Source organism: Papaver somniferum, chromosome 5 (assembly GCF_003573695.1).
Source record: "Papaver somniferum cultivar HN1 chromosome 5, ASM357369v1, whole genome shotgun sequence".
Classification (NCBI taxonomy): Eukaryota; Viridiplantae; Streptophyta; class Magnoliopsida; order Ranunculales; family Papaveraceae; genus Papaver; species Papaver somniferum.
The window spans coordinates 117,826,564-117,850,817 of NC_039362.1; the positions used below are offsets into that span (position 1 = coordinate 117,826,564).

Consider the following 24,254-nt stretch of genomic DNA (forward strand, 5'->3'; position numbering starts at 1 on the left):
ATGCAAGAGGTACTGCTAACTAAGTTACCAAAATTTTGTCATCATTGTAAAATTGTTGGTCATTTACAAGCTGAATGTAGAGTGAAGAAATCAGCTGAGACAGAAGCAAGTAATACTCAAGCAAAACAAAGAACTACATCAACTAATTTCAAACCTAATATGCCAGAGCAATCTGCTGAAAAAGGAAAATCTGCATCTTCTTCAAAGCTCAATACAACACCACAAAAACCATCTTAGAAGGAACAAGAAAAAATTGATATATGCTTTACACCAGTTACAGAAATAAGTCAACATACTGTAGTGCCTCAAACTACTTTTGAAGTAGGCAATCTATCTTCAAGAAGATTTGAATCACTGAATACTGTCATGGAAGAGGAAATAAATATTCATATGAATGGAGGAACTGAAAATCTTACTCCATCAAAAATTCTACAAATTGCTGAAGATAATGTAGTGGAGAAAAGTGTTATCAAGTTCATTAATGGCAAAGATGGCTCAGTATCTGAGGAGAAAGTCCCAACTACATCTTGGTCAAGGGTCATTTAGAAACCTTCATCATAAAACACAAATAATACTTCAACAGATCAAAAAAAAGAGGTACCAGCAAAGGTAAAAGCTCAACAACCCCCCAATAAATACGACTTCATGAAGAATCAAGGAAAATGAAGTACTAGGGACCTCCATACCTTGCAATGAAAGTCATTTTTTGGAATCTTAGGGGCCTGAGGAGACCTAGGGCTCAAGATAAACTAAGGTCTCTAATAAATCAGTTTCAACCTTCTTTAGTGTTTATAGCTGAACCAAAAATAAATTGTAGTGCATCTTTCTGCAATAAGTTGAATCTTCCAGGAATGCAAAATATGGTGATTCATAACTCAACATCAAATAAAAAAGGGAACATATGGTTGTTTTGGAATAAGAAATTTCCTACACCTACTGTTGTCTCCATGTCAAGTCAGATGATTACAGTCAGCATTGGGGGAAATTTGGTGTCTGGAGTTCATGCTCATGTGAATGCTGTTCAAATAAGATATTTATGGTCTGAGATGGAAGCAATAAGTGACTTACAACTTCCTTGGCTAGCAATTGGTGACTTTAATGCCATCACAACAGCAATGGAAAAAGCAGGGGGGAAGCCAGCTAATACAATAAATATGCTTGAGTTTAACACTTCTCTTGACAAATGTGAGCTTCAACAATCTCCTAAATCAGGACTTGAGTACTCTTGGTCAAATTGTCAGCATGGTGCAAGAAGAATCTTATGCAATCTTGATAGAGCAGTATTCAACAATTTATGGATTCAAAAACATGGTGGATGGAGTTATAAGGTTGAAATGAGAATAACATCTGATCATTCTCCTTTACTGGGAGGATGTGTTGCTTGTCCTAAGACAAAAAATGTTCCACAAAAATTTCAGAAGATTTGGTTAAATCACCCCAATTTTATGGATGTAGTCTCTAAATGCTGGTCTGAAAAAATTGAAGGAGATCCTGCTTTTGTGTTTCAAAGCAAATTAAAAAATCTTAAAAAAGTTCTAGTGGATTGGGATGGAGAGTGTTTGGTAATGTGAATGTGCAAATAAAAGAAGCTGAAAAAGAAGTTCAAGAAGCAACAAAGTTGTCTGATGCTCATCCTCTCAATGAAGAATTCTTGGATAAATTGGTGGAAGCTGAAAATAATCTAAATTCTAAAGAAGTTCATTTGACTACAATGTTGAAGTTGAAGGCAAGAACCAAATGGTTCAAAGAAGGCTCTGCAAACACAAGATTCTTTCATGCAAAGCTGAAGGTAAGGCAAGCTAGAAACTCCATTACTGAATTGGAAGATGCTAATAATGAAACTGTCACAGATCAAAGTAAAGTTGCAAAAATTCTTATAGATTACTTTGAGGATAAATTCAAATTTAAAGAGGTAGACATTGAAGAATCTTTACTTGAAGTAATTCCAAAAGCTATCACAGAAGCAGATCAAGCAATGCTAGATGCAATTCCTTCAAGTGAAGAAATAAAGAAAATTATTTTTGAAATGGATCCTGAAAGTTCTCCTGGTCCAGATGGCTTTTCAGGCAGTTTTTACAGGTCATGTTGGCAAGTAATTCAAGATGATGTAGTGAATGCAGTCCAATTCTGCTGGAAGAGAAGATTCATTCCAATGGGCTTAAACTCAAATTTTCTAGTGCTTTTACCAAAAATTGAAGGTGCAAGATCTCCTAAACAATTTAGACCAATTGGGTTGAGGAATGTAAGTTTCAAAATCTTCACCAAAATCATAACATCCAGAATGTCAAGTCTCATGCACAAGTTCATATCTCCACAGCAAGCTGCATACATAAAGGGGAGGAATATACAAGACCAAATAGTTCTTGCTTCTGAGATGATTAATGAAATGAAGAAGAAGAGAAGAGGAGGTAATATTGGACTCAAGTTAGACATATCACAAGCCTATGACTCTGTGAGTTGGAAATTTTTATTTCAAGTTCTAATCAAATATGGTTTTTCAGTCACTTGGTGTCAATGGTTAAATACCTTACTTGAATCTGAAAAAGTCTCAGTAATGATAAATGGTGGTCCTAATGGCTTCTTCTCAGTTGGTAGAGGATTAAGACAAGGAGAACCACTATCTCCAATTCTTTTTGTTCTAATGGAAGATGTTATTAATAAAAATATTTCCAAATTGGTAGTTGAAGGCAAGATAACTCCAATGGTAATAAGAAATGGAATTCATCCTTCTCACATGTTTTTTGCTGATGATGTGTTCATTTTTGTAATGGAGCAAAGAAAAGCATTCAAAATCTAATGAAGCTCCTAGAAGTCTATCAGAAAAATTCAGGTCAGCTGATTAATAAAAGTAAAAGCAAGCTCTTTGTGGATGGAACAACAGCTGCAAGGACTATGCAAATTAAAGAACTAATACAAATGGAAGTAAGTTCTTTACCTGATAAATATTTAGGTGTAATTCTTCAAGCTGGCAGAGTGAAAATTTCAACAATTTGGCCAATGGTAGAGCTCTTGCAAAAGAAACTGGCTACTTGGAAAGGTAAATTATTGTCATTTAATGATAGGTTGGTACTGATAAAATCAGTACTTAGTAGCATACCAATCTATAGCATGTCAGCGTATATGTGTCCAAAAACAGTAATCAAAATTTGTGAGAGGATAATCAGAAACTTCCTGTGGTCTGGAGATGGAGAAACTAGAAAGTTTAAAACTTTCTCATGGAGAAAGGTATGTTCACCTTATAATGAGGGAGGTTTGGGCATTCAAAGACTAGATATTCTCAACAAAGCACTTTTAATGAAACTTCTATCGAGAATAATAAATTATGGTGAAGAATGGGTGTTAGAGCATAGCTCGGTCGACCTCGCATGCGTTGCTATATCAAGCATGTTTCTCAATGTTAGTGATCAAAACTATGAGTCTTGATTTCTAGTCTACATAGCTAAGTCTCGGACTAGGATAGAAAAGTGTAGTTGAGCTCAAGGACTTCATGGTGATTCATTATACAACGACGAAGATCTACTCAAGGAACCATGGAACTTCATCAACAAAAAGGTATGTGGAGACTTGAACTTATCTATCACTCAAAAGTCTATCTCTTCTATCTCCTACTTCTTATGAGACAAAAGTCGTATGTTATATAGACTGGATCATACACATTTGATATTTCGAGCCGAGTATATCTCGCCTATCTATATCTCGAAATCATGTGTTGGTAAAGCGTTTCGCTTTGATCAGGTTTATCTTCACCTAATGACGAAAGTCATAATGTTTCAATCACTTTGAAAATCGCTTTGACGAGAAATAGTGTAACAACTATATAACGTCCTCTAAGAATGTTTCAATGGTTGGAATGAGAGTTTAGGTTTATATAACCAATGATGGATATAAGCATTGTGTGTAAACACATAGTGCATAAGTCATATTCCTTAATCCGAAGTTTGCGAACTTTGTTGATTGAGAGAAACCGGAAGAATTGGCTTTGCCAAGTCCGCGAACTCAGTCCGCGAACTGACGGAAGTTCTCTTGCCGAGAATTTCTGCTGGGATTTTCCAAAAACTCGTTTGCGTGTTTAGTCCGCGAACCTAGTCCGCGAACTGGCGGAAGTCTCCTTGCCGAAATTTTCTGCTGAGTTTGGAAAACTCTGCCGGTTGTCTTAAGTCCGCGAACTTGCTTGCGTACTTGAGTGGGTTATGATCTAAAGATGTGCTCTGAACATGAAACTTAAATTACTAAGGAATGCAGTATGCAAACCGTGGCTATAAAGTTCATGAGCCGATTCAATCGAATCGAATCATCTTTGTTTCAATTGTGTCTTGTGTAGTTACATAAGATCTCATAGCAATTGAACAACTCTCTAACTAGTTCATTTGAGTCAATTGAACTAGTTATGGTGAAGAAGAACAAGGTTAATATGAAATGCTCATATGGTTAACCTTTTGGGTTACTATGTTGAACCAACATACACGTACACGTTCAGGCACGGTTTTCACAAACCCAGTAAACGTATATCTCAAGTGTGTGTGACAAGCTAAGTTTTCGATCTGACGGTTGAGAAATATTAGCTTGAATCTAAATCAGGTTTTCATCTAACGGTGAATATTGATTGCTTTGTAACTAAGGCAAAACCCTGATTTGAAGACTATATATAGGAGACATCTAGCATTGGGGAAAATTAATCCCCACACCTCTGTGTGATATTAGTGCGCTCGCTAGAGTCGATTCTCCTCTAACCTTTGGTTTTCTTCTCTAAAACCAGGTTAACGACTTAAAGACTTCATTGGGATTGTGAAGCCAAACCGATACTAATTTTATCGTAGTTGTGTGATCTGATCTTGCATCTTCTATCGTACGAGTACAATCTTTGATTGTCTTGAGATCGTGAGAGTTCTCCGATAGGCAAGATAAAGAAGTCACAAACATCTTCGTCTCACTGTTTCTGATTCCTCGACGTCCTCTTGTGTATTCAAGTAAGACTGTTGAGAGGTGATTGATTAATCTAGGTTGTTCTTCGGGAATGTAAGACCGGATAATCAATTGGTTCCTGTTCACCTTGATTTCATATCTTAAGACGGAACAAAAACCTAGGGTTTTTCCGTGGGAGATAGATATATCCTTTGATAGACTTTTCTGTGTGAGACAGATTTGTTTATTATCAAGTCTGTGATTTTGGGTTGCAGCAACTCTTGGTTGTGGGTGAGATCAGCTAAGGGAATCAAGAGCGCAGTATCCTATTGGGATCAGAGGCGTAGGAATACAACTGTACCTTGAATTAGTGGGAGACTGATTGGGGTTCAACTATAGTCCAGTCTGAAGTTAGCTTGGAGTAGGCTAGTGTCTGTAGCGGCTTAATACGGTATGTATTCAATCTGGACTAGGTCCCGGGGTTTTTCTGCATATGTGGTTTCCTAGTTAACAAAACTTCTGGTGTTTGTGTTATTTCATTTTCCGCATTATATTGTTTATCTTTATAATTGAAATAATACAGGTTGTGCGTTAAAGTTTAATCGATTAGAGATCCGACCTTGTGGTTGTTGATTTCATTGATTAACACTTGGACATTGGTCTTTGGTACCGTCCAAGTTATTCCTTGTATTTGATAAAGACTCGCTATTGTTTTTAGCTTGAGTAAAAAATCAAATCAAGAGAGAGATATTAATTCCTTGAGATAATTTTATCTTGATTGAGTTTGACTATCTAGTTGATTCTCTAGCAAAGTATTTCGGAGTTAGTCCATACGGATTGCTAAGAAAAATATTGGGTGGTGTTGTTAGACCCCCGCTTTCTCAATTGGTATCAGAGCAGGCAAACACGTTAAAGACCTCATCAGTCTGTGTTTGTAGCGATCTGACTCTATGGACGGAAGTGCTATCTCTGTAAACGTACCACCAGTCTTCGATGGCTCAAACTATCTATGGTGGAAAGTTGCTATGCGCACATTTCTTCAGTCGCGTGACTTCCAATCATGGATCTATGTTGTGAATGGCTATGAAACTCCCGTTGTTATGGAAATAAATGCATTTGTACCTAAGGAATTTCTTATGTATAATGCTGCCGAGTTAATTGCTGCAAAGCAAAATTCCGACGGGCTGAACGCCATCCTGCATGTTATTACCCCAAATCTTTGACATCATGTGGCCTTGTGCACGACATATAAAGAAGCTTGGGATACTTTGGAAAGCGTATTTGAAGGTAACCCCAGTGAAAAGGAAGCTAGGCTTCAAAACCTTAATTCCGAATGGGAAGACCTTTATATGGCAGAAGAAGAATCGTTTGACAATTTTTATCATAAACTGTCTGAAATTGTTAATGCATCATGTGCATTGGGTAAGACCATTCCTGAAAAGGAAATTGTGATGAAAATTCTTCGATCATTGCCATCCAGATACGAGTCCAAAAAACATGCCATCGTTGAGGGAAATAACCTTAATACTCTTTCGCGAAACGCACTTGTCGGAAAACTTAGAATTTTCGATCGCGAATACATGTCAAGAGATGACCATCAATTGTCTAGAAATCACGTCACTTCTCCTGATTGTAAGACCTGTCGTCCTAAATTGACAAACGAGAAAAGTGAGAATTGCTTTATTTCTACATTATCTCTGTTTATACAGAAACTTAAGAAAATACTCAGATGTAGCAAAAGAAAGTCTCAAAAAGAAACTTCGTTAGTCAATGTAAAGGATAAGAATATCCATAAAATCCGTACTAATGAAACTGGTCTCACGTGCTATAAAAGTGTTCAGGTCACTTCGAAAGATCCAGAAACGGAGGTAAGAGAGATAACTAAAGCATGGATGAATACTCTTGATTATTGTCCTGAGGAAATATATGATTGCTCTCACAGTCTTTTTACTGAAAATCATTCTCATAATTCCTTCATGACATGTCCGTCTGTGTCTCATGAGTGGGGTCAGCAAACCTCTCCTGATTTTGTGTTGAACTCCATAAGTTTCTCGGAGAAGGCTCTACCAAATCTCTCTGTTCATTTGAGTTCATCTCAGGATCATCTTAGCACGATAAATCAAAAACAGTCCTGCCCGGCTAACCATTGTATGCAGAAAAAGAAAAGGAAGTCTACCTTTCATCAAAAGGTGTTTACAAAAACGGTGCAGGATTTGCAAAGATCTGCAGTCAAGTTTTTTAAAACTGTGATTACAATGGATAGGAAAGTTCTTCATAACTCTCCTATTCAAATGGATAAGAAGAAACCTAGTGGAATGGATGGTTTATCTCTTTCCAAAGATTATCCCAGTCCAACCTTGGATTGGAGGCCTTATGCTCAGTAATCTTGTTGAAAAATGATTCTTGTATTTTTTTCCTCTTATACAAGAATCATGATATACAAGAGGACTGTAATATAATCTTGTTATTTTCTGTTTGTGCTTTTACCAGGTCTTGTTCGTGAACGGCTTCAGCTTTTTGGATAACCAACTTCTGTTAGGGTTTGGTAAAAAGGGTGTTTCTGGGAATTCTACACCTGTATTCCTTTTTAAAAGCTCTACCTCTTCAGCACTCTCATTTCATCTTCTCTATCATGTCCTCCTCTAGTATTTCAAGTAAAGAAAGTGATGTATGAACAGTTTTATTTCCTTCAAAGAAGATTCGTTTCGATTCTTCTGAAAATGAGACATGCTATGACAAACATGTATCTTCTTCTGATGAGAACCCTACTGTCTCTCAGTTTGATAAGCTCTCTTTAACCATGAATCTCGTCTTGGAATAAGTTCGTTCTCTGAAAAATGAACTTGAAGTTTCTTCCAAAAGAATTGAGGATAAAATGGATAGTCTTGAATCCAGGATTGACCTAATCGAAGATGAGCTTGAAGAATTTTGGGAATACGAGAAGATTATTCAAGGTAAGTGAAATGATTGTTAAGAGGTATAGATACCTAGTAAGTCTTCTTTTTGGATTAGTTAGAAGAATAACTAGAGTTTTGAATAGCGAAGATTGTGACTACACATAGCTATTTTATTTTCATCTTCTTATGATTATTTTTAACGTTTGTTGGTTTTTCAATTCTTAAAATATTTGGAGGATGATGTTATTGCAGTATTAATCTTTATGATCTTGTGATATTGCAATATTTTTATGGGATATCTATTGTTTGCGTCTGTGAACTTGAAGGTCACATATGTTGTCAAAAGTAAAGTCGTTCATGAATTGGTATTCGTATTGATGAAAGGACGAATGGACTTTTGACAAATACAAAAGTTATGCCTATGCAGTCATTTACTTGATGGAAAATAGAATAAAATCTTTTGTGTGACAAGGATAAAGTATATTATGTCATTATGCATATAGTGAGGGAAAGATAGAATAGATCCTTGTATGAATTCCACGGTATTGATCTTCATTGATCCATTCTTTTTGTATTACTGTGAAGGCTCCATTGTGTGGCTTATGTTGAGCACGATACAACTAAGTCGATTATTCTTATTGGCTTTGTTGGTTGTTCCATAAGATGCTATATGTTGAGCATTATGAACTAAATTAATCATCTTGGTTGGTTATTTAGTTATTTGCTCCGAAAGTCTTCTTTTGTCGAGCAAAACATTTGACAATTAAATTGATTACTTTCGTGATTAGTTTGGTTGTTTGTATTCCAATTAGATTAATTATGGGTTCTCTTGTAATTAGTCTAGTTGAGTTTTCATATATTCCACAAGTTCTTGTGTTGATTATATGAACGGCTATACTAACTATGTTATATTGGTTGATGTAGTCGTATATTCCATAAGATTTTCCTTATATTGAGTATGTGAACGATTAAGTTAGTCATCTCTGTATAATTACCTTAGTCGTAGCTCCGTAAGTTTACTTATGTTGAGCACAATCAATTAAATTAATCACTTTTGTGGTTTGATTTAGTTGCGTATTCCAATTAAATTAATCATGGGTTTACTTGTGATTAATTTGATTGAGCTTTGTATATAGAAAATCATTTTCCTATGGTTTTTGGTGTCCAATTAAAAATCCTTCTTTTCTTTCGAAATTAAGGTCGCTCTTGTTGTTCTCTCGGGAATGACATCAAATGAGGGAGAGTTCTTTTGAACTTGTGCTTAATGGTAATATTTTGCGGGTGTGCGACTGTGGAATTTTATAGGGGTTATCTTGTATCTTAAAACTCCTTGATGAATGCATTTAGCTTCGGCTTTATGATTGCATCTAAATTAAGTTGGTATGTATTTTTTCTTCTAGTCTATGAAACGTCTCTTCTCGGAAATTTCATTAAGATCCCGTTCTTGTACCTTTGCCAATTTTATTGACAAAAAGGGGGAGAATTAATGTGTAGTTCTACTACATATATATATGGTTTTCGGATCATTGTGTAAGGGGGAGTGGTTTCCATGTGAGATGGAGTATTGACTAAGGGGGAGTGATACATATCACCGTAGTATTATTGTTAAAGTCGTGATGCAATTGGACTTTGATGTTACATAATAATACTATGTCACTATATAATGATGATCGAGAATCTCGATTTCTCTCATTGTTATAGCTACGGATCTTCAACAACGGTGATGTTAAACTTAGATAGAAAACTTAGCTTGTCACACACACTTGAGATATACGTTTACTGGGTTTGTGAAAACCGTGCCCAAACGTGTACGTGTACAATTTTGAGAATTTCTCTTCGGAAGTCGTGGAAGGAGTTAACCTTGTGGAAGTGCTCCCTCTGGAGGAGTCGTAGAAAGCATGGAGATAGTCGGGCTGACGACGTTAAACCAAGCGCTGCGTGGGAGGAAACCCATCGGTTTTGTTTATCTATCCCTTTTGTTTTTAGTTTTCTTAGTTTTCATATCATATCTTGCATTCTCATCTTAGATTATACAAAGTCATATATCTATAATGAAAGTTTTGACGAATTCTCGTCAGAAAATTCTGACTGCATACTTGTTACGAAAATAGCTCTCGAGACTTCATACGGAGTCCGGTTTGAGTGGTTGTCCCAAACTTTTAAAGAGGACAGACATACATTTCTTTTCCAAAAAGAAAATCTGAATTCGGAGTCTGTTAAGTTGGAGCGATAGGCCTGGACATTTGAGTTTCAGTATTTTTCCATAACTTTTTCAGATTGCATGTCAGTCAGTCCGGAGGCCATAAAAGTCAGAACATTTATCGAAACTTTGTGCCCTTTTGACACATAATATAAAATACGTAGGTGAACAACTTTCGTTTAGGATGTTTTTCCTAGTGCTCTACGCATTGGTACAGTTTTGAGGTTTTCAAAGCTGTTATGTCAGAAATCAGAACTTTCGATTTTGAACATTGAGGACAATGTTGATTTTAAGTGTGGGGGAGCATATAGTATCTACTATTTGCATATACACATAATAATAATACTCTTTGATTTCTTGCATTCTTGAGACTTCATCTTTTGGAGTTAATTATGAGCTAATTAGGATGACACTCTAAACCTTTTAAGGTTGAAACAGTTCTTACGGCTATAGATTAAGTTCCATTTATTTCAATCCTTAAATATATACGTTCATAATTGAATGCGAAACTAAGCTATGGTAGTCATTTGAAAGAGTCATCCTCGCAATTAATCATTACTGAATCACTTTCTTTTTATTTTTCGCAGTTATATGTTTCTCTAAAGTGATTTGGTGGGATCCTGATACTGCCATGGATGTTGTAGCAAGGTAATCATAGGTTGAGTTTATATAAAATCCCCATAAGACAATTGTCTTACACTCGTAAAGAGTAAAGAATGAGATAAAAATAAATAAAAATAAAAAATAGAAAAAAGAAAAGAAAAAAAAATTATATATAAATAAAGTTCCTCTTCATTTATCGACACTAATAAATGATAGGTCCGAAATCGCAGATAATCATAGTCGATGAAAACAAAAAACATATCATCATTATATAGCAAGTCAAAGAGACTATTGATGAGGTTCTTGGCACTTTGATAGCAGTATGTGTGAAACATTGTCCCTGTCTCCGTCGCCTAAGCAAACGTGGAGTGCAGGATCCAAGGCAACTATCACATACTTGTTGACAAGGAACATGCGCTTAGAGTATCTAATCATGTGGTCGAGTTAAATGGGTGCTTCTTTCAACTATTGCGCTATAAAATTATATCCTTTGACGACATTCATACAAGTATCATGGGTAACATCTTTCACTTAAGTCAACATTTGCACACTTCACTTTTCTATTTCGATTTTCTTATCTATCCATGTGATTTCAGTATGCGAGTGTTGTTACAAACGTTGCAACAAGTACGATGACTATCTTAGTAGAGTTTTGCAATCAGGTTGAATGTCACACTTAAGTAGTTCCTTGTGTGTGATGATTGGAATGTATGTGGGATGTTTGTAGCTAAAGAACATATGCAAGCTAATTATTTGGCTTTTTGCTTTCTGTCTATCCTTAGTGGTTCCTCCAAGGCGAGAAATTGGAGTAGGTTTTGTGGGTATACCTCTTGTAATCCCTCACGAGACTATAACTCGCCACTAGGGACACCTAAGGGTTTAAAGGCATGTTATTCATGCTAAGAGTAACCGTATACTCACGACATGGAGTTGTTTTATCTAGGATTAGTTTTATTTAGTTTGCTAGAGGACTAGCAAAATCTAAGTGTGGGGGAATTTGGTAAGTGCATAGATCATATGATTTTAGTAACCATTCCATACTTGCTTTAGCTATTATTCTTGCATATTTTCGTATTATTACTTTGGGTTTCTCTTATTTGTCTCAATTAGGTGAATCATCCAAAAAGGAGCTACAAAGTGCCGAAAAGATCTAAAAAGAGAAGTATTCCAAGTATTCAAGTGCCCAAGTCCAAGAGAAGTGGAAGAAGTGCGAAGAAAAGGAGCAAAACGCTCATAATCAAGACACAGACCAAAGACCAATCTTAACTCAGTAAAATTAAGGATTTCTCATCATCATCTTTAAGAGAATTGAAATATAAATAGAATGCAAAAAGAATGAGGTCATTCCGAGTTCGTATGAAGAAATTGTGGCCAAAAAAGTTTTCATTGAATACCGAAGGCAGTGAAGTCCGCGAACTGGGTTTGCGAACTGAGTTCGAAGACTTATTTCCGAAAATATCTGCTGGAATTTGAAGTTTGCGGACTGGGTATGCAAACTTATCAAATGGGGAACGTGTATTCACACCTTGGAAGTCCTAAGGGCACGTTTGGAGTCGTTAGGTCATATTTTCGGGTCGGGTTCTTAAACCTAACAAAATACTTGGAAGCCAAGCAATGTAAACCTATAAAAAGGTATTCGGTTATGTAAAAGATATATCATCTCATATCACGTATTCTACTTGGAGTTTTGGAGATAGCCGCAACTAGGGTTTGCTTTCGTATTTATTTTTCATCTTCTTTATTTGATTATTGATTATGATGAACTCCATAGCTATGAGTAGCTAAATCTTATATTATTGGTTAAGGATGTAGTCCTATTTCTAAAACTTGTGCTTGACTAATGCATTAGTTTTATCTCTTGATTATCGTTCAAATCTCTACTGTTTTTAATATCACATGATTGATATATTGTGATAGGATTTAGATGTTTGTTTAGTTGAGTGGACAATCAATTCAACTTGCATCCTTGTCCATAGATATTTTAGGGTTTTCATCGAGCGATAACCCAACATACAAGTAGCATGATATGATTACGGTTTGTAGTGATACACTCTTGTGATCATATGTAGAGTTTGACCAGTGTCCGAATTGTCATGCGCAATGTATGAATATTGCATAGATTAGTCTATTTCCAAAACTTAATGCTCTTGGGAATTGAACTTAATTAGCGTAAGGAGTTAGGTTATTCTTTAGGTAGAATTCACATACGCAGCTCTAATGTGTGTGTTGATGAACTTAGAAAATTAATAGATTATCTTGCTCTCTTGATTCTCTAGGCTTTTGATAATAAAAGAGATTAAATTGTAATTTTAATCATGTAAGCAGGCACATGTTTAAGATTTAAGATGAATTCCTTGACCAATATCTTTCTCTCATTGATTATTTCTCTAATTTACTTTGCTTGTGATTTACTTTTATTGCTTACATAAAAATCAGAAATCCCCCCCCCCCAATTGGTTACTTTAGGAAATTGAATACATAATAACTACAATTGCCACTCTGTGGAAACGAACTCTTTCTTATCATATACTTTAGGAAAGTGAAATTATTTTTGACGCAAACGACAACGATCAAATTTTGGAAGTGCTCCCTCTGGAGGAGTCGTAGAAAGTCCAATTGCATAACAATGATCCCAAAGGTTTTCGGATCATTGTGTAAGGGGGAGTGGTTTCCATGTGAGATGGAGTATTGACTAAGGGGGAGTGATACATATCACCGTAGTATTATTGTTAAAGTCGTGATGCAATTGGACTTTGATGTTACATAATAATACTATGTTACTGTATAATGATGATCGAGAATCTTGATTTCTCTCATTGTTATATCTACGGATCTTCAACAACGGTGATGCTAAACTTACAACCTTTGGGATCATTGGAGTACTTGGAAGGACGGAGATTTCAGGGAGCATTGAAGATTAGACTATGGAATAGGAGCCACTAAAGTATATATTTTTTGTATTCCATATGTATTAATAGTTTTGTCACTAAAATTGACAAAGGGGAAGATTGTTAGAGCATAGCTCGGTCGACCTCGCATGCATTGCTATATCAAGCATGTTTGTCAATGTTAGTGATCAAAACTATGAGTCTTGATTTCTAGTCTACATAGCTAAGTCTCGGACTAGGATATAAAAGTGTAGTTGAGCTCAAGGACTTCATGGCGATTCATCATACAACGACGAATATCTACTCAAGGAACCGTGGAACTTCATCAACAAAAAGGTATGTGGAGACTTGAACTTATCTATCACTCAAAAGTCTATCTCTTCTATCTCCTACTTCTTATGAGACAAAAGTCGTATGTTATATAGACTGGATCATACACATTTGATATTTCGAGCCGAGTATATCTCGCCTATCTATATCTCGAAATCATGTGTTGGTAAAGCGTTTCGCTTTGATCAGGTTTATCTTCACCTAATGACGAAAGTCATAATGTTTCAATCACTTTGAAAATCGTTTTGACGAGAAATAGTGTAACAACTATATAACGTCCTCTAAGAATGTTTCAATGGTTGGAATGAGAGTTTAGGTCTATATAACCAATGATGGATATAAGCATTGTGTGGAAACACATATGTGCATAAGTCCTATTCCTTAATCCGAAGTTTGCGAACTTTGTTGATTGAGAGAAACCGGAAGAATTGGCTTTGCCAAGTCCGTGAACTCAGTTCGGGAACTGACGGAAGTTCTCTTTCCGAGAGTTTCTGCTGGTATTTTCCAAAAACTCGTTTGCGTGTTTAGTCCGCAAACTGGCGGAAGTCTCCTTGCCGAGATTTTCTGCTGAGTTTGGAAAACTCTGCCGGTTGTCTTAAGTCCGCGAACTTGCTTGCGTACTTGAGTGGGTTAGGATTTAAATATGTGCTCTGAACATGAAACTTAAATTATTAAGGAATGCAGTATGCAAACCGTGGCTATAAAGTTCATGAGCCGATTCAATCGAATCGAATCATCTTTGTTTCAATTGTGTCTTGTGTAGTTACATAAGATCTCATAGCAATTGAACAACTCTCTAACTAGTTCATTTGAGTCAATTGAACTAGTTATGGTGAAGAAGAACAAGGTTAATATGGAATGCTCATATGGTTAACCTTTTGGGTTACTATGTTGGACCAACATACACGTACACGTTTGGGCACGGTTTTCACAAACCCAGTAAACGTATATCTCAAGTGTGTGTGACAAGCTAAGTTTTTGATCTAACGGTTGAGAAGCTTGAATCTAAATCAGGTTTTTATCTAACAGTGAATATTGATTGCTTTGTAACTAAGGCAAAACCCTGATTTGAAGACTATATATAGGAGACATCTAGCATTGGGCAAAACTAATCCCCACACATCTGTGTAATACTAGTGCGCTCGCTAGAGTCTTCTCCTTTAACCTTTGGTTTTCTTCTCTAAAACCAGATTAACGACTTAAAGACTTCCTTGGGATTGTGAAGCCATACCGATACCACTTTTATCGTAGTTGTGTGATCTGATCTTGCATCTTCTATCGTACGAGTACAATCTTTGATTGGCTTGAGATCGTGAGAGTTCTCCAATAGGCAAGATAAAGAAGTCACAAACATCTTCGCCTCACTGTTTGTGATTCCTCGACGTCCTCTTGTGTATTCAAGTAAGACTGTTAAGAGGTGATTGATTAATCTAGGCTGTTCTTCGGGAATATAAGACCGGATTATCAATTGGTTCCTATTCACCTTGATTTCATATCTTAAGACGGAACAAAAACCTAGGGTTTTTCTGTGGGAGACAGATTTATCCCTTGATAGACTTTTCTGTGTGAGACAGATTTGTTTATTATCAAGTCTGCGATTTTGGGTTGCAACAACTCTTGGTTGTGGGTGAGATCAGCTAAGGGAATCAAGTGCGCAGTATCCTGCTGGGATCAGAGGCGTAGGAGTACAACTCTACCTTGAATTAGTGGGAGACTGATTGGGTTCAACTATAGTCCAGTCCGAAGTTACCTTGGAGTAGGCTAGTGTCTGTAGCGGCTTAATACAGTGTGTATTCAATCTGGACTAGGTCCCGGGGTTTTTCCGCATTTGCGGTTTCCTTATTAACAAAACTTCTGGTGTCTGTGTTATTTCATTTTCCGCATTATATTGTTTATCTTTATAATTGAAATAATACAAGTTGTGCGTTAAAGTTTAATCGATTAGAGATCTGACCTTGTGGTTGTTGATTTCATTGATTAACACTTGGACATTGGTCTTTGGTACCGTCCAAGTTATTCCTTGTATTTGATAAAGACTCGAGTAAAAAATCAAATCAAGAGAGAGATATTAATTCCTTGAGATACTTTTATCTAGATTGAGTCTGACTGTCTAGTTGATTCTCTAGCAAAGTATTTCGGAGTTAGTCCATACAGATTGTTAAGCGAAATATTGGGTGGTGTTGTTAGACCCCCGCTTTCTCAATGGGTTATGTTCATTAAAGCTAAATATCAAGATAAACATGGACAGTGGAAGAATAATTGGCAACTTTCATCAATCTGGCCAGGTCTGAAATATGATTGGAATTACTTAAAAGAAAATATAAGGTGGTGCACAGGAAATGGTCAAAAAATATCCATTTGGTTTGATTCTTGGATTGGAAATTCTCCCATCATTGAGAATATTGGATTTACTTATTATGTTAAAGCTCACATCAGCATGAAGGTGTCAGACTTACTCAAGAAAGGCAAATGGGATTTACCTGATCAGCTTAAAATCATTCTTTCTGATTTCACTCTGCCTGAAATTGGTATTGGAAATGATGATCTAATTTGGACAGGTGACATCAAAGGTAATTTCACAACTTCCTCTGCCATAAATTTAATCAGAAATAAAGAACAACATTTGCATTGTCACAAGAAAATTTGGAATTCATATCTTCATCCTTCTATAGCAAGCAACATCTAGAAACTTGTTCAGGGAGTTTATGTAGATGATACTATACTGGTTGAAAGGGGGTTTGAACTTGCTTCTAGATGCTGCATTTGTGAATCATATCAAGACAACATGCATCACTTGTTGTGGGAGTGCAGATTCAGTAAAGAAATATGGAGTTGGATATGCCCTGTTTTTAAAGTTAAAATACTAATTCCTTTAAAGAAGTGTGGAATAATGCTAAAGGCAAGAGTCTATTCATTAAAGAATGTTGGGGCATCACTGCTTGTGCAATCTTAAGAGATATGTGGTTTCAAAAGAATAAGATGATTTTTGAGCAAGTGAAGCCAAACATTCAAAGTTTCAAGAGAAGAATTAAAAGGACAACCCTTGAGGGAGGAGTCAAAATAAAAGGTCACAAATGGAGTGCTGAAATTGATGACCAGGTAATCCTCTTTTTTAAATTGAAACCAAGAAATCTTAAATATCAATACATAAAACCTTGTTATTGGATTCCACCAAGAACTGGAGTTGTCATGTTTTGTTGTGATGGGGCATCATTTGGAAATCCAGAAGCAGCTGGTTTTGGTGTGGTAATAAGAGATCATTTATGTCAAGTATTGGGAGTTATCTCAGGAGGAATTGGCATTGCAACAAATTACATTGCAGAGGTATATGAAATCATCTGTGTAGTTGAGTTAGCTGTGGAATGGCAGATTCAAGAAGTAATTCTCAACTCAGATTCCAAAACAGTGGTGACTGAATTTGCAGGAAACAAAATGCCATGGTTTGTCAGAATGATATGGAACAAAGCAATTGCTAAGATTCACTCTCTCCAGTTCAGGAAAAATTTCAGGGAAACCAACTTTTCTGCAGATACAGCTGCAAAAAAGGGAGCTCTACTGGCAGCAGGTCAAAGAGAGATCTACTATGGAAGACCAAGTTTTTTTTTATCAAGGATAGAATTGCCTGACATAGCATATTACAGAATGTGCTAGTTTCTTCAAGCCTATGTTGGTTGTACTCTCTTTTGTTTGAATTTTTATCTTGTAATCTTTAAAAATCTTATTTTTCATTCTAATATAATATGTGATTCAGAAAATAAAATAAAAATATAATGTTATAACAGTCGTTATTCACAACTATCGTCATCAAAGCTATTTTCAAAATTGAAACGTCATCATGACTTTCGTCACGAGTAAAGATGAAAAGTGGTTAAAGCGAAAGCTTACCAACACATATTTCAAGAAAAAGATAGGCGAGTAAACTCGGCTCCAAATAGCAAATGTGTATGTATGAAAACTATCATACTTATACGACTTTGTCTCAAGAGTAGGAGATAGAGTAGATAGACTTTTGAGTGATAGATAAGTTCAAGTCTCCACATACCTTTTAGTCGGATGAAGTTCCACTGGTTCCTTGAGTAGTTCTTCGTCTTCGTAAGATGATCGCCATGGAGTTTGGAGCTCAACTACACTAAACTGTCCTAAACCGAGACTTAGTTATAAGTAGTCTAGAAATCAAGACATATAGTTTTGACAACTAAACTTGATAAACATGCTTGAGATAGCAACGCATGCGAGTTCGAACGAGCAATGCTCTAACATACATTCTGAAAGATCGAGAACAGAAAGGGAAATTTGATTCCAAGAGCGATGAAGGTATTTTTGTTGGTTATACATCTAACAGTCGTGGTTTTCGAGTATGCAATCTCAGAACTCGTGTTATGATGGAATCAACAAATGTTATCATTCACAATCTGAGCGATTTCCGTCATGATGACTCTCCTGCTGAATTGCCTCCAACGGAGATAATTGTGAAAGTCAAAGAAATCTCAGAATCAGTAGAAGTTGTACCAACTATTGCAGATCCTGACCTTTCTAGTGACGAGGATAAAAATCCCAGTCAGGAAACTCCTGTTGAACGTGCACCACCGCGGCATATCAGGGTTCAAAGGAATCATGATACTAACATTATTATTGGAGGAAAAGAATCCACTGGTAAGACGAGAGGACAACTTCAAAATATTTGCAGCTTTGGATGTTATCTATCGCAATGGAACCAAAAAATATTGATGAAGCTCTTAGCGATCCCTTCTGGGTGAATGCAATGCATGAAGAGTTAAATCAATTCCAAAGACAAGATGTATGGTAACTCGTACCTTGTCCCTCTAATGTAAATATTGTTGGTACTAAATGGATATTCAAGAACAAGTCAGATGAATTTGGCACTATTGTCAGAAACAAAGCTAGACTTGTCACTCAAGGTTATTCACAGATTAAAGGTATCGACTTTGACGATACCTTTGCTCCTGTGGCACGCTTTTAGAGCACTGCTCGGTCGAACTCGTAATCGTTGTTATCTCAAGCTTGTTTGTCAAGTTTAGTTGATCAAAACTGTATACATGATTTCTAGTCAAGTTATAGCTATGTCTCGGATTAGGATAGAATGTATAGTTGAGCTTTAGACTTCACGACGTTCACCAATTGAAGACGAAGATCTACCGAGGAACTTGGAGGAACTTCATCAATAAAAGGTATGTGGAGACTAAAACTTAGCTATCACTCAGAAGTCTATTCTATTCTATCTTCTTATGATACTAAGTCGTATAACTATACAGACTTTTACATTATACACATTTGATATTTCGAGCCGAGTTTATCTCGCTTATCTTTTACTAGAAATATGTATTGGAAGCTTTTTGCTTTAACTATGTTCATCATATTCCTGACGAGTTTAGTTGGAAACAATCTATTTGTTGGAAACTAAATATTAAGTCAAAAGATGATCATGTGAAAATTACCTTGAACATCTTACATGATTTATGTGAGACAGTCATTTGATGTTAGCTTGGGAAGTTTCGTATTGATTATTAAATCACTCGAAAATTACTTGAAGCTAATGGTATGTGTGAGATTACCATTGTCGTCTTCCAAGGATGTTTCAATGGTTGAAATGAAAGTTTAGAACGATTAACTATGCATGGATACAACATGGTATGCATACCTAGTATGCGAACTGTATTGTGATGATTCAGGTTCTGAACTATTGTTTGCGTACCTAGTATGCAAACGGATTTACCTGATAAGGTCCAGAACTCTTGTTTGCGTACCTAGTATGCGAACGGGTTTACCTGAGTTGGGTTCGGAACGGTTGTTCGTGAACCGGGTTTGCGACCGGCTTGACTAGGCCAAGGTCCGCAGCTGCTGTTCGCGTACCCAGTTTGCGAACTCAGTGGTTAAGTTCTAAAATCGGTTATGTATGATTCTTATACTCATGAACTAAAACATTTATGATTTAAGGAATGCAAGTTAACATTGCAAACCGTGGGTTAATGTTCATGAATTGATTCTTGTATAAGTACTTTGTACGATTACGAATCAATCCGATTTTGTTTCAATTTGTTCATATATATATATATATATATATATATATTTCTATGAGATAGTAAATAGTTGAAAAACTCTATTTGAAACACTATTAAATTCATTTGATTATATTTCATGATTGATTGATCATCATATTTGATCTAGAAATGTTAGATGAATATGGTTAAGACAAAAGTGTTCATATGGCTAACTTCGGTTAACTGTTATTGAGCCAACTCAATATACACATTTAGGTGCGGTTACCCGTATCTAAATAAAAGTATATCTCATTTGTGTGTAACAAGCTAAGACCATCTAACGGTGGACATTGATTTCTTAATTTCTAATCAGACTTAGCTTGAATCTTAAATCAAAAGTTCATCTAACTGTGAATATTGAATACATTGTTACTAAGCTATCTTAGCTTTGATTGTACGTAACCCTGATTTGAAAGGCTATATAAGGGTAAACTCTAGTAAATGGAAAATCTAATACCGACAATTTCTTGTGTCCTAGTTGTAAACTAGAGTCGATTCTCCTTTAACCTAGGTTTTTCCAAAACCATTATTAGGTTAACGACTTGAAGACTTCATTTGGGTTCGTGAAGCCAGATCCAACTATTTTCTCTGTAGTTGTGTATTCTGATCTTGCTTGTTCTATCGTATTGAGTATTATCTTCCCTAAGATTTACTCGAGATTTATCTCCGATAGGTAAGATATAAAAAGTAATCATAGCAGTTCTTCGTCTCAGACTCTTGTGATTCCGCAATAACTTCTTCTGTTAATCAGTTAGGTTATTATGAGGTGACTGATATTTCTAGGCTTCTCTTCGGGAGTATAAGACCGGATTATTAGTTGGTTCGTGTTCACCTTGATATTTGTATCAAAAGACGGAACAAAAACCGAATAAGAATAAACATATCTATGGGAGACAGATTTGTTTATAAGTCTTCGATTTTGGGTCATAGTAACTCTTAGTTGTGGATGAGATCAGCTAACGGAATCAAGTGCGCAGAAGCCGGCGTGGTTCTAGAGGCATAAGGAACGCGGTTGTACCTTAATCGGTGTGTGACTTGGTTAGGGCTCAACTACATTCCAGTCCGAAGTTAACTTATAATAGGCTAGTATCTGTAGCGGCTTAATACAGTGTGGTGTTCAAAGCTGGACTAGGTTCCGGGGTTTTTCTACATTTGCGGTTTCCTCGTTAACAAAATTTCTGGTGTCTGTGTTATTTCTTTTCTGCATTATATTTGTTTATATGATTGAAATATCACAGGTTGTGCATAGTTCAATCAGTTGATAAATCCAACCTTGATTGTTGGATATAACTTGATTGACACTTGGGCATTGGTCTTTGGTATCGTCCAAGTTATTTCTCATATCAATCAGGCTCACGGATTTCTATCTGTTCGATTTGCTGATTGTGTTGAGAAATAGAGATAAAGCTCTTTGATATATTTCTTGATTTAGTCTCATTTTTAAGTTGGTGCTTTCGGAATTATATTGGAGTTTAGTCCATACATATTGTCGAACGAATTATTGGGTGTGGTTGTTATACCTTCTCTTTTTCTATTGGTATCAGAGCAGGCAAACACGCCAAGACCTCATAAGTTTGTGTTTGTAGCAATCTGACTCTATGGACAGAAGTGCTATCTCAAACGACGCGTCACCAGTTTAGAAACATTCTGACTTGGATCAAAGCTTGGTTTCACTTGAGGAATCTATCACATCATTATCATTGCCTGAAACTGTTTATAACAGGAAAACTCGCCTGGAGGAACAGTTTGATGAACTTTCAGATGAAAGTGATTAAGATGTTGAAAAAGATGTTGATGAGGAAGTCTCGCAATATATCAAGCTTTTTGATCACCTTATAAGGAAAAATAAGTCAACTTCTTGTTTGACTAAGTTTATGACTCAAATCTGTCAAGAAAACAAGAAATTGAGAAAACTATTTAAGGGTCATGATTGTGGATATAATCTCTTACAGTCTCTTCTTAAAGATCGTGAAGAAGATGTACGTTCAAAAAAATCTAAAATGTGAAAATCTTCGTCGAAATCTCTTTGTGCTGAAAGAGGAACTTGCAGAATCGGAAGCAAGATGTAACTCTCAATAAAGTTGTTTCAGTGACATAGAAAACGCTTTTCTCTCTCGAGAAAAACAATTAGAGGCTGACCTAACTGCTGCTCATGATAAGGTCAAATTGTTGGAAGAAAACTTTAAAAGGTTTAACTTTAGCTCAACTAAATTATCCATTATGTTGGGAGCATGTAAAAAAAATTCGTGATACACGAGGTTTAGGCTATGAAGGAATATACACTCCAAGTATTGGTAAGATTAGTTTTGGTCATGCTAATAGCAATCTCCAGCAGAAGAATCTCACTAATGGAAAAAAGTGAAATTCTACCTTCAGCAACTGTAATTCCAAAGAACAATGTTCGTCAACCTCCAAAAACATCTCATATTAGATCAAATAATTGCATTCCACTCAGTTGTCATTTCTGTGGAAACAAGGGTCATCTTGAAAGGAGATGTCGTTTCCATTTGCGGAATGAGAAACTTCATAACATTCTTGTTTGGATGTCTAATAAAGTGATCAAGCCTGTATCTCATACTACTGATGTTAGTTGTCCAACTTTTAAACAAAGAAAGTGTTGTGATGAGCCAACCTTTGTTTGTAATGGAAATACAAAACCTTTTCAATATTATAACAATTGTCAAAGGGATAATGTTATAAGGACAGAAGACTGTCTTCGTGTTCCATTGTGAATAAAGACGTTTCTTCAAAAGAAAAATCTTTCAAACTCTTCTTCCATGGTTGAAGAATCTTTGAATCGAAAGGCTCAATCATTCCTGAATACATTCACATCAATAATCGTGTTTCGAAACTCAAGACCAGTATCAATAGACTCGAGCGCAGCATTAGGAAGGCAAAGAAGGCAGCAACAGCATCAGGTATCTCTTGTACTTCTCTGAAGATTTTCAAGAAAGAAAGGAAGAGAATGTCAACACCCTTTATGAGCAAAAAGCTCGTCATATTACAACTTGACTGCATCTTATTGTGCCTCCTCATCAAGACCGTGTGAGGATGCACAAGATTCTCAAGAAGACATCTTCTTCTTGACAAAGTGGTCTTTATTGTATTTGTGTTATTATTTTTTTTTAAAATGACGATCTTCTTATTGTTGAGTCTTGCTCCGGTTAATTGTTACACTTGGTAATATGGATGATCAGTATCTCTTGAAATAATACTCTTTGTTGCTAGCATTGAGAAGCTTCAATAAATCTTTTCTTTATGATAGTTAATTTGTTGTTTATCAACAAAACTCTTGTGCTCTAAATTTATTTATTGAGTTAAGTTTTTTTGTCTAAAGTGAAAAACCTGTTTTGATAATCTGTTCAAAACTTTTTTTTGGGATAGACTCCATTGGTTCCTTGGTACTGAATTTTATTCATGTCCACGAACGGTCCGTGTACTAGTTCCATGATCGGACGTAGGGTTCCAACACCGTCGTGTTTGAAAAGATCTATATGTGACCCTAGGGTTTATTCCTTTGAAAAACACACACACACACACACACACACACACATATATATATATATATATATATATATATTTGCTTTCTTAGTTTCTTAGATATATGTACGTTCAATAACCTCAAGAAACCCTCTTGTGATTTCATGAACTGCACGATGAATGTATGCAAAAAGGAAGACAAAATTGAAGATGGAAAGGTTATTGAGTTTCATGAGAATCCTCTCAGCATAACCTATTACTATGCTTGCGATCATGAAGGCAATAGACCTGTTCGGATGTCAACTGATTTGGTAGGAAATCTTCTCCGAGATTTTGAAGTTGTTCGTGATCAACTTAAAATTGCAACAAAGAATCTTGTTTTTCTGATGACTGAATTGAAGAAAGCAACAGAGGATCTTGCTAGTGTTCGATCTCTAATTGCTGACTATGTATAATATTTTCAGTATGGTTTTAGGTTTCATTTTGTCTAGGAAAATTCTTATGAGAATTTATTCTTATGTTTAAGAAGGATAACTAGGGTTTGGAATAGCAATTATTATGATTACACAAAGATATTTCATCGATTTTAATCTTGCAATGTTTTTAGATTTATCTAAAGTTTTTTGGAAGAAGATTTTTGTAGTATTTAATCTTTTTGATTTTATATATTGCAATTTCTTATGAGATGTATGCCTTTACGTTCGTGAACTGTGCTAGTATCTCATAATTGCTCAAAAGTTAAGTATATTATGTCTTTATGCAAATATTGATAAAAGATAGAATGAACTTTTGAAAATTCCGCAGTATTGATCTTTCCCTGATCCACTTTTATGTGAAAGTACTGTATGGCTCCGTAAGTTTTCTTATGTTGAGTGTTTCTGATTAAATTAATCAA

At 35.8% G+C, this 24,254-nt stretch overlaps 1 protein-coding gene across 1 annotated transcript; it reads left to right on the plus strand.

Annotated features, from left to right (window-relative positions):
- The first annotated feature begins 366 nt into the window (after positions 1–366).
- On the plus strand, positions 367–17,471 carry LOC113279508. Its single transcript, XM_026528204.1, has 8 exons — positions 367–530; positions 719–1,426; positions 1,534–2,408; positions 2,502–2,687; positions 2,774–3,037; positions 3,083–3,225; positions 16,069–16,390; positions 16,702–17,471. The coding sequence occupies exons 1-8, from the start codon at positions 367–369 to the stop codon at positions 17,469–17,471; spliced, it is 3,432 nt and encodes a 1,143-aa protein (XP_026383989.1).
- The last annotated feature ends 6,783 nt before the right edge of the window (positions 17,472–24,254 follow it).

Coding starts and splice junctions, on each gene's coding strand:
- LOC113279508 (XM_026528204.1), top strand. CDS start 367: ATGGAAGAGGAAATAAATATTCATATGAATGGAGGAACTGAAAATCTT. Junction 531..718: donor AAAGTCCCAACTACATCTTG/GTCAAGGGTCAT, acceptor TTGGAATCTTAG/GGGCCTGAGGAGACCTAGGG. Junction 1,427..1,533: donor CAAAAATTTCAGAAGATTTG/GTTAAATCACCC, acceptor ATCTTAAAAAAG/TTCTAGTGGATTGGGATGGA.